A 22,209-nucleotide genomic window follows, 5' to 3' on the forward strand; every position below is an offset into this window, starting at 1 on the left:
CATAAAATAGTTGAAGGTTTGTTCTTTAGTGGTACTAAAATATAAGAATCAAATAATGGAAAATGTATGATATTGTTGGATGTAAGAATACTAGGCTTATATAATAGAGCCCTTAATTTTTCAGTGATATTATCCAATGGTTTCATGTGTATTATTTCATAGATTATCGACTCCTTGTGGAGAAAACCTTGTCTTCAACATTCTTTTGTAATTCTTATATTGCTGAGCAATTCATTTTAGTCAACAGGATCTTCTATTCTTATAAAGAAATAATTCTAGATTTACTTTGTCTAGTCATATGGATCATGAAACAGATTAAGCAGGAGAAAAGTGCTATTTCTGTGATTAAGACAGCTAAGTGAAATACAGTACCTGTATATACTTAGTCATTAATTTTCAGTATAGGGAAAACGGACTTGGCCCAGTGGTTAGGGCGTCCGTCTACCACATGGGAGGTCCGTGGTTCAAACCCCGGGCCTCCTTGACCCGTGTGGAGCTGGCCCATGCGCAGTGCTGATGTGCGCAAGGAGTGCCCTGCCACATAGGGATGTCCCCCGCGTAGGGGAGCCCCATGCGCAAGGAGTGCGCCCCATAAGGAGAGCCACCCAGCGCAAAAGAAAGTGCAGCCTGCCCAGGAATGGCGCCGCCCACACTTCCCGTGCCACTGACAACAGAAGCGGACAAAGAAACAAGACGCAGCAAATAGACACAGAGAACGGGGGGGGGGGGGGGGGGGGGGATTAATTAAATAAATAAATCTTAAAAAAATTTTTTTTTTTCATTCGGTGTAGAACAAGAAGACAGGGTATTTCCTAAACATCTCCATATTTGCTTATAGTAGGGAGAAAAATCCACTTTTCCCTTAAAGAGCTTGTTTTCATTCTTTTTCTTGCTTTACTCCATGTTCATGTACAAAATCAACCATTATGTGTTCTGTAGGCAACTCAGCTTTAGGATTATAATCCACAAATTCATATGTAAGTTACTTTTAAGAAACAAGTTAATTATTATATTTTTTCAAGCTAAAATTCTTCTAACTGGTAGTTAGGTCCCTAGACTATTACAGAAAGTCTTGCTGTACTGGGATTCAAATTTAGGTCCTACTACTTACTATCTGTATAATGTGTAAAATCTACAATAATAACAGAATTGTAAGTATTAAATGAGACGATACATTTGAAAGTATGCTTGTTGGGTCCTCAATATTCTTCTTTTCTCCAACTTTTTATTTTGAAAAATTTCAAACCCACAGTAAAGTTTGCGAGAATAGTACAGTGTACACCCATGAGCTGTTCATCAAGATTCATCAGTTAACATTTTGCCACATTTGTGCACAAGCATTATTTTTCTTTCCCTCAATTTATGTGTGTGTGTGTTTCTATATATAATATATATGTATTTATATACACAAACGCACTCGCTTCTGGTCAACCATTTGAGAATAATTTTTTCTTATTCTTGATCTGGATTGATAGAGCTTGAATCTGTCAACCTCTGGTTGGATTTAGCCTCTAATTGTCATCCGTCTCTCTAGGGGTCTGTTACTTCTGCCTCTATTCTTTTTCTTATTGCCAACATCCTACCTTACCATAGCCATTGGGATTTGTGACCCAACCAGTTTGGATTCAGTAGAAAAGGTCTACTGAAACCTGAGGTCACATATTTAGGACAAAGAGTTTTTGCACAGGAAACAAAGAATGAAAATGCCATGCATCATATTTTCATTCTTTTGTGATGTTTAGAATGTGACTCTCAACGGAGAAAGAAAATTAAACTGATTTTTTTGTTGTTTTTTTAACCAGGGCTAGTAACCTTGTTACACACTTTTACTTAAACCTCATTCTTCCCCTTCCCCCTCAACCTTGTGAGCTAATTAGTAATGTTTGCATTTGCAGAAGAGGAAAGAATCTCCTAAATATTAGCTCATGTGCCCAAGATTGTATAGTCAAGATTTGAGCTCAGGGTAGCTAACTCTAAAGCTCATGCTGTATCCAGAGCATCAAAATTTTTGTAGAATTTCAGTCTTGCTTTAGAGATTTTTAAAATGTACTTTCCTATTTGTTATTTATATTATTTCATGTCTATTAGTCTGTACTATGACTGTTATTTGACTTCTTTGAAGAAATAACTCACTGGCTAAATTTTATTTCTCGGAAAATACATTTGTCTACCTTTTTACTTAAGCAGGCAGACTGTGTTCTTTTTTTTTTTTTTTAGTTTTTTTTTATTGATTTTGTAAAAATATTACATTAAAAAAATATGAGGTCCCATTCGATCCCACCACCCCCACTGCACCCCTCCCCCCCCCAGCAACACTCACTCCCATCATCATGACACATCCATTGCATTTGGTAAGTACATCTCTGGGTATCTCTGCACCTCATGGTCATTGGTCCACATCATGGCCCACACTCTCCCCCATTCCATCCAGTGAGCCCTGGGAGGATTTACAATGTCCGGTGATTGCCCCTGAAGCACCATCCAGGGCAACTCCAAGTCCCAAAGGCGCCTCCACATCTCATCTCTTTCTGCCATTCCCCATACCCATCAGCCACCATGTCCACTTTTCCCACTCCATTGCCACCTTTTCTCTGTGGACCTTGGATTGGTTGTGTCTGTTGCACCTCTATGTCAAGAGGAGGCTCAGATTCCACATGGTTACTGGATGCAATCCTCCTGCTTTTAGTTGTAGGCACTCTAGGTTCCATGGTGTGGTGGTTGCCCTTCTTCAACTCCATCTTAGCTGAGTGAGGTGAGTCCAATAAATCAGATTATAGGAGCTGGAGTCTGTTGAGGCTCAGGGCCTGGCTATCATATTGTCAGTAAAAAGATTCAATCCCCTAAATATATCTTAAACCCCAATACCAACTACAATTCCAGTAAAGTAGCATGATAGTCTTATGAAAAGAGATCCCCTCTGGGTCCAGTTTCATCACGCAGAAACACCAGCTCCATAGAAGGGCCATCTGACATGGCAGTGAACCCTGTCTGCCATGACCGTAGAACCCGTGGGTCCCTTTAGCCCTCAAAGGAACCAATACCTGGGGATTGTATCTACTTTATCTGTCTCTTAGACTCTGCTCAGTTGTGCATAAGGGAAATCCTTCTGACAGCCTCCAGACTCTTTTTTTTTTAGAGACTCATAGCCATATAAACTCATTTCTCCTTTCTATTTCCCCCTTACATTAGATCAAACAGCATTTTAAAGTCATATTATTCTATGTAGACAGGGATATTCTACTGATCCGCATCGAACCTTCAATTCAAGGTCATTTTCCAGTTGCATTATCAGTTGTTAGTTGATAGTGATCCCTTGGTGCCAGGGAGGCTCATCCCCGGGTATCATGTCCCACACTGGGGGGAAGGCATTGCATTTAGATGCTGAGTTAGGCTTCGAGACTGGCCACATTTGAGTAACATGAAGGCTGTCAGGAGGAAATTCCCAGGCACAGTGCTGCTCTAGGCCTTGTTCTTATTTCAGGCCTATAGGCTCACAAGCATAGTCATTAGTATCAGGGGCTTACTGTTGGACCTTCATTCCTTCTTGGTCCTTGCCGCTGCACTTGGGGGACTGCCACTGCTCCCCTAGGGACCACGGCACAGCACCCCCGCCAGGGACCCAGTACCCCCCCAGCTTTAGTTTTTAATTGTTGCCACTATGAGTATATCCAAACATTACCATGCACCCTGGACATATGCCCTGTATAGCTCCCTGTCAGCCATATATCCCCTGTCAATAGTATCCCATACCAGTATTTCTCCGCTGCCATTGTTGGACCACTCTGGGATCCAGAACTTCCTGAATATTGAAGCCCCAATATCATGTCAGGATCTCTTACTAGCAAAATGGAATATAGCGATGGGTTTAAAGGTTAGATATAGAATACGTGTTGACTTGGAAAAATTCTACATCCTATCTTTTTCTTTTCCTTTTTTTTCCCCCTAATTATTGACCTTCTCTTCACAAGAACCCTAGACCACAGCAATTCATGTATGCAATATACAGCACTCCCACACATCCATTACAAAACCTTTTCCCTTCCACACGATACTCTTACAACCTATTCACAACATATTTACTTAAAGTGATGTACATAGTCTGAGACAATAGCTTTCAAACCAGGTGACATCTGTGCTTACATTGTGGTGCATACTTCAGGACACGCAGTTTTCTAACATTTTTAGTTATCCTATGTTTTACATTATGGTTTACATTGTCATTCTGTCGTCCCCTATATGTTTATGATGTAATATTACATATTTTATATCCATCCTTGTGTATTCTCACGAAACTCCTCTCTTACCCCTCATTTACGTTGGTTTCACACATTTAACATACATTTTCCCATCCCCTTGGTGCCCACAGTGACAGCCAACCTCCGTTTCCCGAGGTGCCACGTCCAGAGATACTTGCAACAGTGTTCAGGTCCTAAATTGCTCAGCTGCCCCAATGCCCTGGGAGCCACCCTTTCTCTAGAGAGATACAGTTCCCTCTATTTGATGGCATTAGTCCTCCCCAGGATGTGGGTCCACCCCCACTCTCACTACTTGGGTCTCTACCCAATGGTATCACCCACTCTGGCAAAATGAGCATTCAGACATTCCCCAGGAGCCCGTCCCGCATCGGACCATCCCTTCCGAGCATCCTAAACAGGTAACACTCTTAATTATATTTTGATACAATTTTTCCAGCATTTTATTCTCAACCAACACCTGACACTCTCCTGTGTTCGTATGCTACCCCTCCCTCCCCCCACTTTTTGGGCAATATTACTCATCCGCCCATCCCCAGCCCCCCTCAAACCCGCAAAGCCCCCCCCAAAGGCAGCCCCTTGCCCCCATTTTATCTCTTCTTTGTGTTCATACTTAATGCCAGCTCATCATAAATTCCACCCCTGCAGACGTTGGCTCACATCCTTCCTCCACCCCCTGATTTCCTGTAAGCCTATCGTTCAGTCTCTAGCTCTCTGAGGCAGCTTGTTTATTTCATATCATTGAGGTCATGTAGTATTTGTCCTTCAATGCCTGGGTTGCTTCACTCAACATAAGGTTCTCAAGATTCATCCATGTTATCACGTGTGTTTGTAGTGTATTTGTTCTTACAGCTGCGTAGTATTCCATTGTGTGTATATACCACATTTTATTGATCCACTCATCTGTTGATGGGCATTTGGGTTGATTCCAACTTTTGGCGATAGTGAACAATGCTGCTATGAACATTGGTGTACATATATCGGTTTGTGTCTTTGTTTTCAGTTCTGCTGGGTATATACCCAGCAGTGGTATTGCTGGATCATATGGCAAATCTATGGTTAGCTTTTTAAGAAACCGCCAAACTGTCCTCCAGAATGGTTGGATCCTTCTGCATTCCCACCAGCAGTGGATGAGTGTTCCCCTTTCTTCACATCCTCTCCAGCATTTGTATTCTTCTGTTTTTTTTATAGCTGCCAATCTTATGGGAGTAAGATGGTATCTCATTGTTGTTTTGATTTGCATTTCCCTGATAGCTAGAGATTTGGAGCATTTTTTCATGTGCTTTTTAGCCATTTGTATTTCTTCTTTGGAGAAGTGTCTGTTTAAATCTTTTTCCTATTTTTTAAATGGGTTGTTTATCTTTTTATTTTCAAGATATATGAGTTCTTTATATATGCAAGTTGTAAGTTTCTTATCAGATATATGGTTGCCAAATATTTTCTCCCACTGTGTAGGCTCCCTTTTTACTTTCTTAACAAACTCCTTTGAGGTGCAGAAGGCTTTAATTTTGAGGAAGTCCCATTTATCTATTAGTTCTTTTGCTGCTCGTGCTTTTGGTGTGATATTCATGAAGCCATTTCCTATTACTAGGTCCTGTAGATGTTTCCCTACACTGCTTTCCAAGGTTTTTATGGTCTTGGCTCTTATATTTAGGTCTTTGATCCATCTTGAGTTGATCTTTGTATAAGGTGTGAGATGATAATCCTCTTTCATTCTTCTACATATGGCTATCCAGTTCTCCAGGCACCATTTGTTGAATAGGCCACTCTCTCCCAGTTGAGAGGATTTGATGGCTTTATCAGACTGTGTTCTTAAACACAGTCTTTTGTCCCACCATCAAAGTATTAGATTAGAAGTTGACAGCATTTTCTGAAACAGGTCAGATAGTAAATATTTTAGGCTTTGCAGACTAGTGTCTTTGTTGGAACTGCTCATCTCTTCTATTATAACATGGAAATGCTTAGCCAATACATAAATGAATGGGTAGGACTGTGTTCCAATAAAAGCATTTAGATAAACAGGTCCTGTTGGCCTGCAGGCTGTGGTTTTCCTGGTCCCTAGTATAAATCATCATTTTATATGCCCGTAAGAATATTGTGAGGGACACTATTAAGAAACATATGATAACCATCTCCTCCCATGTATTTGTTTATGTGTGTAGATGACCGGTTTCATATGTTTATGTATGTGAAAATGCAGGTGCCTCAAAGCAGTACATCAGTTAACATCAGTTTTGCACTGAGCAGGGATATTTAAAGGAAAACTTCTTTGTGCATTGACCCTGCCCTTACACATGTAGTCATAATAATGTCCCATGTAGCATGCTATGAGCCATAGTCTAATCTCGCTATTTGAAGAATATTGAATGTGCCTAGCTGGCAAACACAAACACAAAACATGTTACCATGGAAATTTCAGGAAAGCATCTGTGGGAGACTTAGTTATTCCTGGGTCACACCACTCTCACACAGAAACATCATCAGGCAAGCTAATGGTTTATTATATAAATGGAGAAAATACATTTGATTTTGCTGGTTACTTTATTTTTTTTTTAAGATTCCCCCACCCCCACCCCACCCTGTTGTCTGCTCTTTTATGTATATTCACTGTGTGTTCTTCTGTGTCCTCTTGTATTCTCAGCAGCACCAGGAATCTGAGTCTCTTTTTGTTGCATCATCTTGCTGCATCAGCTCTCCATGTGTGTAGCACCACTGCTGGGCAGTCCACACTTTTTTTTCCCCCTCACACAGGGCAGCTCAGTGAAGGTCACACTCCTTGCACATGGGGCTCTCCTACTCAGGGGACACCCCTGCTCGGCACAGCACTCTTTGTGCGCAGCAGTACTGCCCATGGGCCAGCTCATCTCATGGGTCAGGAGGCCCTGGGTTTGAATCCTGGACCTCCATATAGTAGATAGACTCTCTATCAGTTGAGCCACAATCACTTCCCTGCTGGTTACTTTATATTGACTGTTTTTCATTCTTATCATTTCTCCTGAAGTTATTATTATAAGGGGAACTGTTTCCATTTTTGCTTGATAATCTTACCTTTTTTCTCCCAGTCTGCTCAACTGTGTCACTGTAGGAATTTGTACAGTTAATGCTAAAGGATTGTTCTGATAGTATGTGGTCTTTTAGTGTATACATATTATTGTCTGATGATAGAAAACCTCTTATCCCATTTTTCTCCTTTGTAAAGGAATATTCGTATTTTTCCAAATAAAAATTTTCCCCTGGAGGAGTCTCAAAAATTGTGATTTTAATCGTGGTATTTCTTTTGCTAATATAATATTTTTATTATTTACCGTGTGCTCTAGCATTGTTGAGTAAGCATTAAAAAACAAAACAAAACTGAAACATCAAATGGACATGAGGAAAGTGGACATGGCTCAACTGATAGAGCGTCCGTCTACCATATGGAGGGTCCAAGGTTCAATCCCCAGGGCCTCCTGACCCGTGTGGTGAGCTGGCCCACATGCAGTGCTGTGGTGCACAAGGAGTGCCCTGCCACGCAGGGGCATCCCTGCTTAGGGGAACCCCACACACAAGGAGTGCGCCCTGCAAGGAGAGCCACCCTGCGTGATAAAAGAGCAACCCGCCCAAGAGTGGTGCTGTGCACACGGAGAGCTGATGCATCAAGATGACGCAACAAAAAAGAGATGCAGTTTCCCACTGCTGCCAGATAATGGAAGCGGATGTAGAAGAACACACAGCAAATGGACATAGAAAGCAGACAGTAGGGGGGAAGGGGAGAAAAATAAATAAAAAATAAATCTTTGGAAAAAAAAATGAAGGGAGTGAATGTACCTCAAGTGGTTGAGTGCCTGCTTCCCATACGCGAGGTCCTGGGTTTGATCCCCAATATCTCCTAAAAACAAACAAAGCAAACAAATGAAGAAACCAACTCTCATTGGGGAGTGGATGTAGCTCCATGGTTGAGTGTCTGCTTCCCATGCATCAAGTCTTGGGTTCAGTCTCTAGAACCTCCTAAAAAAATTAATAAAAGAAAAAAAAACTTATGGGATGCTGGGAAAATAGTGGTCAGAGGAAAATTTGTAGCTGTAAATGCCCACATTTAAAAAAGAAGTATAACAAATCAGTAACCTAACTATATACTTTAAAGAGCTAGTAAAACAAGAGCCCACTAAACTCAAAGCCAGTGTAAGGAAGGAAATAATAAACATTGGAACAGAAATAAATGAAATAGAAAACAAAAACATTAGAGAAAAAGAGGAAATAATAAAACCAAAAGTTGATTCTTAGAAGTCAACAAAGTTGATAAAACTTTAGCTAGATTGAGAAAAAGAGAGGTCTCAAATTATTAAAATTGGAAATGAAATGGAGACATTACTACTGACCTTATAAAGGAGTATAATAAGAGAATGCTATAAACAATTGTATGCCAGCAAAGTAGATAATCTAAATGAAGTGGACAAATTCTTGCAAACACGCTATCAAAACTGACTTAAGAAGAAAGAGAAAATATGACCAGACTTACAGAAGCAAAGAGATTGAATCGGTAATGAAAAAATCCAAGAATAACCCAGAACCAGATAGCATCACTGGTGAATTCCACCAATCGTTTAAAGAAAAATAAACACCAATACTTCTTAAACATTTCAAAAATATAGAAGAGGAGGGAACACTTCCCAACTCATTTATGAAACCAGTATTACCCTGATACCAAAACTAGACAAAGACATCACAGGGGGTGAAGGGGAGGACTCTACAGACCAATATCTCATGAATAATGATGCAGAAATCCTCAATGAAATATTAGCAAACAGGATTATGCACCATAACCAAGTGGGATTTATTCTAAGAACGCAGGGGTGGGTCAACATAAAAATCACTCAGTGTAATATACCACATTAATGTAATGAAGGGGAGGGCCATGATTATCTCCCTTGATACAGAAAAGGCATTTGACAACACCCTACATCCTTTCATGATTAAAGCACTTAGAAAACCAGGAATAGAAGGCAAATGCCTCAACCTGATCAAAGGCATCTATGAAAAACTCAGAGTTAACATCATACTCAGTGGTGAAGGACTGAAAGCCTGCCCCCTAAGATCAAGAACAAGACAAAGATGCCTCCTTTCACCATTTCTAGTCAACATTGTACAGAAGATCTGAGCCAGAGCAATTTGGCAAGAAAAAAATATAAATAACATCCAAACTGGAAAGGAAAAAGTAAAACTATATTCACAGATGACAAGATTTTACATACAGGAAGTCCTAAAGGATCCATTGAAAAGCTAGTAGAGTTAATAAATTCAACAAAGTAGAAGGATGCAATATCAGTGTCCAAAAATTAGTTTATTTCTGTATAATAGTAATAATCAAAAGGAAATTAAGAAAATTCTATTTAAACTAGCATCCAAAAGAATAAATTACCTAGGAATAAATTTAACCAAGGGGGTGCAAGAATCTCCTACTGAACACTGCAAAACATTACTGAAATAAAGAAGACCTAAATAAATGGAAATGAACATCCCATGCAAATTGATTTGAAGAAAATATTATGAAAATGGCAATGCCACACAAATCAGTTTTCAAAATCAGTACAATCTCAATCAAAATCCCAAAGGCAATTTTTGTAGAAATGGGAAAACTAGTTCTCATATTCATATGAAATTGTAAGGGGTCCTAAATAGCCAAAACAATATTGAAAAAGAAAAAAGTTGAAGGAGTTATACTTCTCAATTTCAAAACTTACTACACAGGTACATTAATCAAAACAATGTGGTCCTGGCATAAGGATAAAAATATGGACCCGTGAAATAGATTTGGGAGCTCAGAAATAAAGCCATCCATCTATGGCCATTTGATTTTCAGTGATGATGTCAAGACAGTCAAGACAAAAAAGAATAATCTGGGAAACGGATGTGGCTCAACTGATAGAGTGTCCACCTGCCATAAGGGAGGGCCAGGGTTCAGAACCCAGGGCCACGTGGCCCATGGGGTGAGCTGGCCCATGTGCAGTGATGCTGTGCACAAGGAGTGTTGTGCCATGCAGTGGTGTCCCCCACCTAGGGGAACCCCACACGCAAGGAGTACACCCCGTAAGGAGAGCCGCCCTGTGCGGAGAAAGTGCAGCCTGCCCGGGAGTGGTGCCACACACACAAAGAGCTGATGCAGCAAGATGATGCAACAAAAGGAGACACAGGTTCCCAGTGCCACTGACAAGAATGCAAGCAGACACAGAAGAACATGCAGCGAGTGGACAGAGAGAGCAGACAACAGAGGCGTGGGGAGGGGAGAGAAATAAAAATAAGTAATTAAATAAATCTTTTCAACAAATCATGCTAGGAAAACTGGATATCCACTCGCAAAAGAATGAAGGTGGACTCCCTATCTTTATATATAAAAATTATTATATAAAATTAACCATATATAAAACCATATATAAAAATTAACGCAACATGGGACAAGGGCCTAAATATAAAAGCTAAACCTAAAAAACTCTAAGGAGAAAGCACAAGTAAACTATCCAGTTAAGCACTGGATTCTTAGATACACCAAAAGCATGAATAACAATATAGCTAAATTGAACTTCATCAAAATTTGAAATTTTTGTGCATCAGAGGAAATTGTCAAGAAAGTGAAAAGCAACAAAATGGGAAGTATTTACAAATCATATATCTTTTAAGTATATCATCTCCAATACATAAAGAGCTCTTACAATTCAGAAACCAAGAACAAAGAACTCAGTCTAAAAGTAGGCAAAGATTTGAATAGTCACTTCTCAGAAAAAATATAAAGTGGCCAACAAGCACATGAGAAAACATTCAACATCGCTTATTAAGGAAATATAAATCAAAACCACATGGTCTACCACTTTGCACCCACTAGGATAGCAACAATTTTTTAAAATTAAGATAAAAAAGCAGAATATAACAAGTGTAGGAAAGGATGTGGAGAAATTGGAACCCTCATACATTATTGATGGGAATGTGAAATTATACAGCTGTTGTGGAAAAGAGTTATATTTAAATACCATATAACCCAGCAATTGCACCCATAGACACATACATACACAGAATAATTGAAGAGAGATACTCCCAACAAATATTAAAATATTCATAACATCATTATTCACAGTACCCCAAAACTGGAAACAAACTCAGTACCCATCAGTGGATGAATGGATAAACAAAATGTGGTGTGCCCATACAATGGAATATTCTTCAACCATGAAAAGAAATGAAATTCTGAAACATGCGCCAATGCCCATGAACCTTGAAAAACATTATGCTAAGTGAAAGAAGCTAGATACAAAAGACCACAAATTACATGATTCCATTTCTATGACTATCCCAAATCAGTAAATCCATGGAAACAGAAGCAGATTAGTGATTGCCAGGGGCTGGGAGGGAAGGGGAATCGGTATGGGGTTTTCCTTTTTGGGTGATGAACATGTACAACGTTGTGAATGTACTAAGTGCCACTGAACTGAGTATATTAAATTGATTAACTTTATGTTATATAAACTTCAGCTAAGTAAAAAAAAAAAAGGAAAGAACAAAATATATTTAAAATCTTTAAAGAGCATTGAAACTGAAATAGAAATTTTTTCTTCACTATTAGGATGGAGGGAGGAACTGAGCTACTGTGTTTTCTGTTCGAAAGTTCTCCTGTTACTGACCAGAGCTAGGGTTTATTTATCAATACCTTTATGCTGTCGTTTGGCAGAAAGGACAACTACCATGAATGCAGTCATGGCAGTTCAGTAGAAGGCAGTGAATGTACCAGAGGTATCACAACTCTTTTCACTGGAGCGCATTTGAAAAGTATTTAACACCCTTTCCTATAGAGGTTTTCTTTTTCAATCTCCTTCCTTCCATCTCCCCTTCATCCCCCACCCCCACCCCACATACACCCCTTCTTTCAAGCCCATGTGGTTCATCTTTACTTCAGCTACCAGAAAGTTTGGAGCCAGATTCTGCCAGACTAACTTCATTTGCATTATGACAGGGTCACTAGGTTATACCTCAGGACTCCTGAATCTCTAGATTTCAGTGAAGTACTTGACAATCTCATGATGTCACTGTATCATACCTCAGTCTTACAATCCTGATTTTTAAAATCACATTTGTAATGTCCAAACACTAAGTAGCAAATGCATTGGTTGACAAACTCAGAATTTTTAAAAGGTAGGAATGGAAATTATTGTGGCTCAACTACAAGGTGAATTTTTATCAGAGATAAATGTTAAATCTGAGTACTTGGGACCAAAAAACACAACCTAACAAGTACAGCATATGAGGGGCATGACTTAATAGCACACATGTGAAAAAGTGAAGTCACAGGGTGTGGTCACTCTTAACTTCTCATTGTGAACTAACACAAATGAATTGTTTACATGTGGTGTTGAAAACTACTCTGCACTAATCAGGACAAATCTGGAACATTGTTTTCCATGCCAGGCTCTCTGTTTTACATGAGACTGACAGACTGAAAAAATCAAGAGGAAAGTGTCAGGGATGTTGAGGAGGGCCCTCAAACCCTTATCTCCTGAGACACAGTTAAAGTCAGGAGAAAAGTCTTGAAAATCTTGGCTTTCTTGAAACAATGAGAGTTATCCAGTAAGGGGGTGAAAAAAAACAAAACACAAAACCAGAATCTGCTGCTTTGTGTGATCATGAAGACATTAAAGAAAAAAACAAACTATGCAACCATTTTAAAAATATATTCTAGATGGGATTCATCTATTACAGGCTAAAAGTAGATATGGACTAAAATGCCTTTCAACCCTAAGATTGTGTGACTCTGCATAATTAACTGAAAACAGGCAACATGAGGGTGGGGGACAAGGAAAGTATAAATCTAAACAAATGGTATAATTGACCTCAAATAAATACTGATTGGATGCTTCTTAAGTTTAAAACATTGTTGAAGTACTATGATAATTCAGGAGTGATGAAAATGGTGGGTTTGGGTCGGTATCAGCAGGATAATAACTTGTTTCCTTGACATTGTTTTATAGTCTAGTCTCCTGAGACAAGACCTAGGGCTTGGAAGCCCAGCACCACTGTCTTCTTCAGGAAAACCCGGGACACCATACTACTCATTCTCTGCCACAAGTTCCAGGAGAAGACCACTCCATGACTCTGCAACACTCGGTGAGTGTACCGTGCAACACCTTTCCATCCTACAAATTTTATTTCCTTTTTCCCCATAGTCTACATTTCATTAAAGAAAATTTACTCTACTTTTCATTAAATGCTCTACTTTTCATTAAAGAAAATTTGATTTCTTAGGTATCATGTTGATGCTAGGGATTATTTGCATAAAAAGTATACCCATTAGATATTTAATAAATGAAATTGTCAAAATTCTTACTCTTCCACAGGCATCAGAAAGTTTTCATTAAAGATTGGGCCATGAGTAATTTTGGATGATTGTTTTAGTGGCTATACCCTTCTTGGCCATGACTCTAAGAAGTATCAAACAATCAGTTTAATACTCTTGTTTGGTCCTCAATGTAACATGAGCCTAACAGTGAAAAATGGGACTTACGTACTTTTTCCTCTTAAAATAAAAATTCCATGTTCTCAATTTTGACTAAAATCAATATAATGCTGAACTCTTTACAAAACATTTTATAATTATTGTAGTTCTGCTAGTCAATGGATTTATTATTAGATATAATATAAAACTGAGGCTCAAAGGAAGATACATCTATATGTTTGGTAAGTGGTTTGCCCAGGATAAAATTTAAGGTTTTCTGACTCTGAGTCCAATGTTCTTTGCATGTTGTTTCTGTTCCCTCACTTAAAAAAAAAAATTGAGGTATTCATATAATATTAAATTAACCATTTTAAAGTATACAGTGAAGTGGCATGTTATACAACCATTGTCTCTAATTCCAAAACATTTTCATCACCTCAAAAGAAAACCCCATGCCCATAAGCACTCAATCCCCAATTTTTTTTAGCTTCCTTATTTTATGTCTAATAGATAGCTTAACTACCAAACTGTTTTGTATTGACAGCAAACTTGATAGTCTGACACCTTATCCAATCTGCGTTTCAATGGGGAATTTTGGGTTATTCCTATTGAAGAGTAGATAATGTGAAAAAATTAAGATTATAAAGTATGTTTATATTAAGGATAGACCTGCTTTAAAATAAATATAGTCCACCAGAAGAAATTTTCATATTTATTCATTTTATCAATATTTATTGGCTGACTCATTTATTTATCTACCTCTTGTCAAACCCTATTTTGGAGAAATACCCTGTCTCTGGGTCCAGTGTGTGCTTAAGGATATAAAGGGCACAATCATGGATCTTCATGGACAGCATAGAGAGCTCGGGTGAGATGTGCCCCATTCTCAGTATTGTGGATGATTTAGGTTGTGTACTGTTAGAGTGAGCCCTAATGATTTAGACCAAGCATTCTTTGTTATAAAGAAATGATAAAATGTAAAATTGCCTTTTCTCCATCTCTACTCTTGTTTCCCACCAAATGAGTCAGGCTAGGAACATTCATTTAAGTGGAGATGTGCCAGGGTCACTTTAGTAAAATACCTTGTTAGTCTACTCTGTGATCACATACTCTGACAGAAAACACTAATACAGACCAATATACTGTTCTTTAAAAGAGTATAGTTATGGGGGGGGGGGGGGGGAAATGAACTACTGAAATAACAAGGAAAGGGAGAGGGATGGATTTCATAAAATTCTAGACTCTAAACGAAAATTAATATAAATTAGAGCTTGTATCTTCTTTATTTTCGTTTTAATCATAACAATGGATATTATTAAGTATTTCCTCTATTCCAGGTTCTGTGCTGTATGTACTGCATCTTTACAAAAACTCTATGAGGTTGTGATACTTCATGTTACAAATGAGGAAACCAATACTCAGAAAAGCTAAATAACTTAGTCAAGGTCACAATTGATAAAAGAACTTTTTTATAATTATTAATTGTAGTCCATGGTTTACTCTAGGGTTCACTATTTGTATCATAAAGTCTTACAAATATTACTTTAAATTTTTATTCTAGTAACATATATACAAATTAAAATTTCCCCTTTTAACTACATTCAAATATGTATTTCAGTACTGTTAATTATGTTCACAATGTATGCTACCATCACCACCATCCTGTAATCCATTACCGAAAGTTTTCTGTCATCCCAAATAGATACTCTAAATTTAAGTATGAATTCCCCATTCCCTACCCCAACTCTGGACCCTGGTAACATCTCGCCTCTCCCTTCCATCTCTCTTTGTTGTGTCATCACCTTGCTGCGTGGCTCACTGCGCAGGCACTGGCTCTCCACGTGGGCACTGACTGTCCGAGCTGGTCACTGTTCAGCTTGCCGCACAGGCACACCTTACCAAGAGGCTCCGGGGATCAAACCTGGGTCCTCTCATATGGTAGACAGAAGCCTAATCACTTGAGCCACATCTGCTTCCCCATCTTTCTTATTATCTTTACCACAAAAACCCCCTAGGACGAATTCCTTTTTTACATGTGACATAACCATAGCTCAAAGAGGTTAAGTAATTTGCCCAATTTCAGATAGCTGCTCTATGATGGAGCTGAAATTTTAACCCAATCAGTTTTTTTCTCTTAGTTACTACATTTAGCCTACAAAAATAATTTGAGAATATCCAACTCATTATTTTAAATCAGGCATTATTAACTGTGTAGTGGCAGTTAATGATGAAATTAAAAATACAAACAAAAATTTCTCTTCACTTGGCAGGGGAAAACTGGCCCAAAGTAGGAACATCTTCTACTAGGTAACTTCCCTAAAATAGCATGATGAGCTCCAAACCAATAGGAGCAATTCACTTGACTCTCTTGGTACAGAATGTTCGTTTTGCTTAAGGAATGCTGTATGAGTTGTGAAGAGTTGCATTCTAAAAACATCCCACAAACAACAATTTTGCCTTTAAATTTCGCAAATCTAGAATGCCAGATGTTATTTTTCTTTGTCACAGTTTTCAAAAAAGAAATATAGACTACCTCTTTGAGGAGTGTAGGGACAGAGATGCTAATGAGTGTTTTTTTCCCTTCTTGTTTTATAAAATTTTTTCCCTTAATGCAATTGCCTTTAAGTTAGCAGCCTCCTGAGATATGCACTGTAGAGAATTGTCAGCCCAAATTTAAATAGATTTCATTCTTTCTTAAACAAATGCACTTCCTACCATATCACACTGTTTATGACCTAGGAGCATAACTGTTTAATTCTCATATTTGCCATTTTCGTAAACATTGAACTTTACGTCGGCCTTCTCATGTGTTCTTGCTTCCTAATAGTGAACCCCTTTGAAAAGCCTGAATGGTTCCACTATTTGTGTAAGATTAGAAAGCTGTGCTTATCAGTTTTCTTAATTTTACAATAAAAAAATAAGATGGACAAGATTTAAAATTTTAAGTTTTACAGATAAATAAAATTAAAATACCAAGTGAGGATCGTTTGGTATATGGAAATACTCATGTTTTCATTTATATTTATGTAACTATTTGTGCCTTAAGAAAGAAATATACTTTCTCCATCTAGCTCTTTCCTGGATATAAACCTAAAAATCCAAGGACAGATTGTACAATAATTAGTGTCAAATTTTGTTGTAGTTTTAACCACACATAGTTAAAGTAGATGTTCTTAACAGAATGCATGACATTTTGTATTAAAGTGTACATATTTAATAGTTTTATGTAACATATCTGACATTATTATCTTTTTTAGAGAAGTGAGTTTACAAAGCAATTCTATATTTTTATTAAAGAAATTGTATGATCTTAATTTTTCATTTCTTTAATTTTATTTCAAATTAACATAAGTTTGTATGTAGTGTTAGCTTTTATTTTTTTTATTGTGCTTTTGAATCATTCTCAATGGGATGTAGACACTAAATTTATGTCTGTTAAGAGTCGTATTCTTAAGACCTGTTGCACCAAATGCCCTTCTGCAAGTGAAACTGAGATAAATGATAGAAAGTGCCTAATACAGAGCCGGGCACATACCAAATACTTAAGGAATGTTAATTCCCTGCCCTCAGGCATTTTATTGGGTTGTTTTTGTTTATTGTTTTCTTATCTTTCAAATTTAAGGGATATTTAACCATTTCAGGATGTATCGTTTTATTCAGAGTACTTATTTTGCACTAGGATCAGTTAAAAGGAACAAGGCCCCCATCCCTGTACTCCCCTTCTTATTCCCAAATTTAGTAAACAAGAAAGGTACTAGGAGAAAAAATTCTTCCCCATTTATTTGAAGTCTGAGCTTTTCTAATCTAATACGCTAAAAAAGTATATTGTTTTCCATGTGCAGATCCATTGCAAGCAAAGAAAGTCAGAAAGGTGCCTCCTGGTTTGCCTTCTTCTGTAAGTACCCATTTTTCTAATTTGGTGTAAACAAACTGATTTCAAGTATTTAGTATTTGCTTGCTATAAAGATTAATTTGATTGGCACCAGTAGACACACTTTACATAGTAACTGTTCACTGTTTAACTGAATCATTGATTGAGATGAATCCACATTTAATGTTAGGTTTTTAGATTTTTCTGCAATGATTTGTAGCTTACTCATATGCTCTTACTCTGTGTCCCTGTCATTTAAATGCCCCTCTTGGGAAGAGGACTAGGCCGGTAGCTGTCAAAGAAGATCTCCTGTACAGGTCTTTTGATGTTTAATTAGTCATTATGTTGCCGAACAGGAGGACAGACAGAGATTAATAGCTGAGAATCTTAGAAATTTACATTTGTAATAATCCCAGTGGAGCTAAAGACATTAAGATTCGGAGGACATGTTTGGCTCAGCTTGCCTCAGTAGGACTGAGGTTATTAATATGCATAAATCACCAAGTCAGATGTTCATTGTGAAGCCCTCGTGGATTTTAAAGCCTTCATTAAGCCTTTCCTAACTTCAGCCTAGCATCAGGAAAGCTTTCAAGCAACTAGTTTGTTGATCCCTCTTTGCTCAAAAATGTATCCTTTGAGGATAAAGGGCTTTGATGAAAGAGGTTGGAAAGGTTTGGTGGAACAATCATTAATGTCCATGATAATCTATATTATAGGGGTGTTTGTGCTATTAAATATACTTTATTCCTTAAAGGAGTAAAAGTATTTGTAAATGAACAGATATTATAAATCTACCTACAGTTTTTAAATCTCTGGTCCGGGGAGGGAAGATTTTTTTTCTCTTTTTCCCTTTGCATGGAACAAATGGTGATCCAGGCTGCTGGACTGAGGCCTTGTAGGGCACATCTCTTTGTTGTGTAAATGGATGTTGGGCTTTTATTTGGCAGTACTTAACACATGGGCGCAGGTGCTGCTGGATGAGTCACAGCTCATGGAAGTATAGACTGAATGGAATATCCGGCTTGGCAAGTAGTAATCTAGAAGGAGCAGCATGGGTCTGAGCTTTTACTTTTTATTAATGCTGAAGCAGAGATAGCATCTTTTGGTTGTTTACCTTCCTTCTTTCCGATGTTCTTCCCCCTCCCCAGCTTCTCTTCCACGTGGTACATGAAATCCTCTTTGAAACTCAATTCCAGATGGATCTTAGTTTTATGCAGCTTAGGGCAGCTGTGTTCTGAACCTGCAGCCTACCTGGAAGGTTGGATTGCAGCTGCAGGCATTCTTAAAAGCTTTTGCTTGCATAAGCACTTGGGCCCACTAGAGGCTGAATAGCTGCTTGATAAACAAAATGAACACAATGCCTCAAATCGTTATTCCTGAAGACAGGAATTTTTTTTCAGCAGCCACTAAAAATAGTTGGGGAATTTACATTTTAACAGTTGTGTGCTGTGCAGGGGTAGGTGGTTCAACAGTGTAACAGATGATTTCTGCTAGATTAACAGAAATCATATTAAAACTGACAGAACTGCTAAAACATGTACAAATGCAATTTTCTTGTAATTTATTACCACCTTTCTATGAGAGTAATAAGTTAAATCACATATTAATATTCAGTAGAACTACACAGGTAAAAAATATCAGATTAGTAAATGAAAAATTCATCTCATTTCTTCTAGCCTGACATTACTTTTAAGAAAATATCTTTTCAGTGTTTCCAGTTCTTTCATTGTTAAAATGAAGAAACAAAAGGGCAAAATGGACAGAAAAGCCTGGAAAGAGAAAGAGAATAGACATTGGGGATTATCAGTTTTCCTTACACCTAATCATAGCAGTGGCCATTGCTTGGAGAGAGGGCTCTGTATTGTTGCAGGTGCCCTGGAGGAGCCACAGAGAAGGGGAAAGGCACAGAATCCTCAGGAAACTTTAATTTCTTTGAGAACCATTAGGAAATGTTACAAACCAAGCTAACTTATGTATTGTTTTGGGTTGTTTTAGGAGGTACCAGGGATTGAACCCAGGACCTCATACATGGGAAGCAGGCAATCAACCACTGAATTACATCCGCTCTCCATGTATTGTATTTTACTAGGTAATATAGATGGGACTTTATTATTTGACCAAAATGGAATTCATTGTTTTTAATTCTGTGTTTAACGTCAACATCAAACATGATCATACTACTTTGAAACCATGTTGAAAACAGTATTTACACATATTGACTATATTAAGAATATGTAAATAATAAACGCATTTTAATTAATTAAGTATATTTTAAATTAAATCCTGTGTTGACATCTCAGGCTTTTTTTAAAAAAAACTGTAAAAACAGATACTTTGATCAATATTAGCAAAATAATCCGCTTCTAAGTAAACTTTTGATTACATTATTTACCTTCTCACTGTGTAAAACAAGTTTGAAGTTTTATGGTTTTCTAGTTGAATACTTTTATTGAAAAAGATTCAATTTGTAGACATTTGACAGTGTAGATTATAAAGATTAGGCAATAAAATGAAAAATAGAAGATTAATATGGTGGAGTGAGAAGCTTCAGGATTCTATCCCACCTCATAAGCTTTTAACAACAAGCAAGAACTGGAAACAAAAGATAACAAAACATACAAAGAAACAGGACGTGATGGCCCACACAAAGAGAAAACTAAAGCATTAAAAACCATCATAAGGAAGATCAGACCTGAGACATACCAGACAAAGACTTTTTAAAAATTATCCTAAATATGCTCAGAGGAAAACATGGACTAATCACTAAAGGAAATCAGGAAAACAGTAAATGACTACATAAAGAGAATATCAATAGAGAGATGAAAATTATGAAAAGGAATCAAACAGAGCTGAAGTCCACAGTAACAAAATTTAAAAATTCCCTAGAAGAGTTCAACAACAGATTGAAGCTAGCAGAAGAAAGAATCAGTGAACTTGAAGATAAAACAATTGAAATTATCCAGTCTGAGGAGAAGGAAGAATAAAGAAAAGTGTACAGTGAGGAACCTGTGGGACACCATCAAGCATACCAATAACAATTTCTTGTTAGAGTAATGATGTGTAAAAATACTATTGCAGTTTTTGGTTTGTACCTCCACTTTTTACTTTCTATAGGATCTAAAAGGCAAATAGATAAAATGTAAGGATAATTCAGTGGTTTTGGACTCATAGTGTATTAATGGGTAGTTTGTGACAAGAACTAAAACATTAAGGTGGGGCAATGGAGGATTATAGAAACATGTTTTGTGAATACTATTGAAAGTAAATTGGTATCAAAACAAATGAGATTATTATAGATTTAGGTTGTTAAATTTAAGCCCTATGATAACCACAAAGGAAATGGTGATTAAGCAAGCTCATGGATACAGTAATTAGAGGACAGGTTGCAGGGGGCAGAGAGGGGAGGACAGGGGGGATGTAGGGGTGGGTTTCTGTTTGAGAGATAAGAAAGTGTTAGTAAGGGAAGGTGGTGAAGGTACTGTAGTATGGTGAATATGATTAAATCCCACTGAATGGTATGCTTGGGAGTGGTTGAGATGGAAAAGTTTATGTTGTACATATGTGCCCACACACAAAGAAAGAACAAGCAACTAAAAAAGACAGTGATAATACATGATCCTGGAATCTAAAAAGGGAGGAGAGAGGACTCAAAAGGACATTATTTGGACATATGAAAAATTTGGAATATAGAATGTTAACTATGTGAATATTAAATTTCTTGAGCTTGATAACTGCACTTAAGGTAGATATCTAAGTGAACATCCTTGTTCTTAGGAAATGTACATGGCAGTATTAAGTACTCAGCATGATATATACAACTTAGACTCAAGTGTTTAGAGAGTGGATTGATAAACAGACAAATAAATAGAAAGATAATTAGATTGATAGATGGATAGAATGATGTGGAAAATGTAACAAAATGTTAAAATTGGAGGATCTTGGTATTTGGAGGATAAGGGTATGTTGGAGTTTTCTCTGTGGGGTTTCTCTTATTTTTGTAACTGTCCTATAAATTTGAAAATGTTTCAAAATAAAAAGTTTAATATTAAAAAATGAAAATGGACTATGTATACTTTATTTCATGATAATTTGAATATCATACTTCCCAAATCAAATTAAAAACTTTACAGTAACATCTCAGATTTTGCAATATGCTCCCTGTCCAATCTATAATTATCTGTGAAATATATGTTACTTTCACTAGAGAAATGGTGAACGCACTAAGTTAATATTATACCACTAAAACAGCTACAAAGAAATAATAGGTTTACTTTACCTGCAAAGCACTGATAATCTACATAATTTGATTACAGAGCATTGGTTAGAGGCCTTTCCTTTTGTTAAGCCCTGCAGTATAAACAGGTATTATAGGTGCCAACATTAGCTCTTCTCTTCTTCTAGGCAGAAAAACTGAGTGGTAACTTCTGTCTGGCATGCAGGTCCAGTGAGGATATGTTGAACATCATTAGAGCAGTATGGCCAGTAAGGTTAAGGGTAACAAGGCTGCCTCATTTGTTACTGATTGGTTATATAACCTTGGACTAGTCTAATTAGAGTAAACTGAAGTTTGAAGTGGGCAAACTCAGGTTCCTTTTAGTTCTAAAATTCTATGCACTTATGGTTTTAAAACT

The 22,209-nt window shown here is 37.5% G+C and overlaps 1 protein-coding gene across 14 annotated transcripts in view; it reads left to right on the forward strand.

Moving 5' to 3' along the window:
• Positions 1-22,209, forward strand: part of TCF12 (transcription factor 12) — a 422,204-nt gene that overhangs the window by 319,095 nt on the left and 80,900 nt on the right. For all 14 annotated transcript variants that reach the window (XM_058294251.1, XM_058294254.2, XM_058294255.1 and 11 more), the window contains 2 exons: positions 13,244-13,379; positions 17,550-17,602. In XM_058294251.1, the coding sequence (XP_058150234.1) occupies positions 13,244-13,379; positions 17,550-17,602 (189 nt within the window). The remainder of the gene's footprint in view (positions 1-13,243; positions 13,380-17,549; positions 17,603-22,209) is intronic.

This window comes from Dasypus novemcinctus, chromosome 3 (genome assembly GCF_030445035.2).
Source record: "Dasypus novemcinctus isolate mDasNov1 chromosome 3, mDasNov1.1.hap2, whole genome shotgun sequence".
NCBI lineage: Eukaryota > Metazoa > Chordata > Mammalia > Cingulata > Dasypodidae > Dasypus > Dasypus novemcinctus.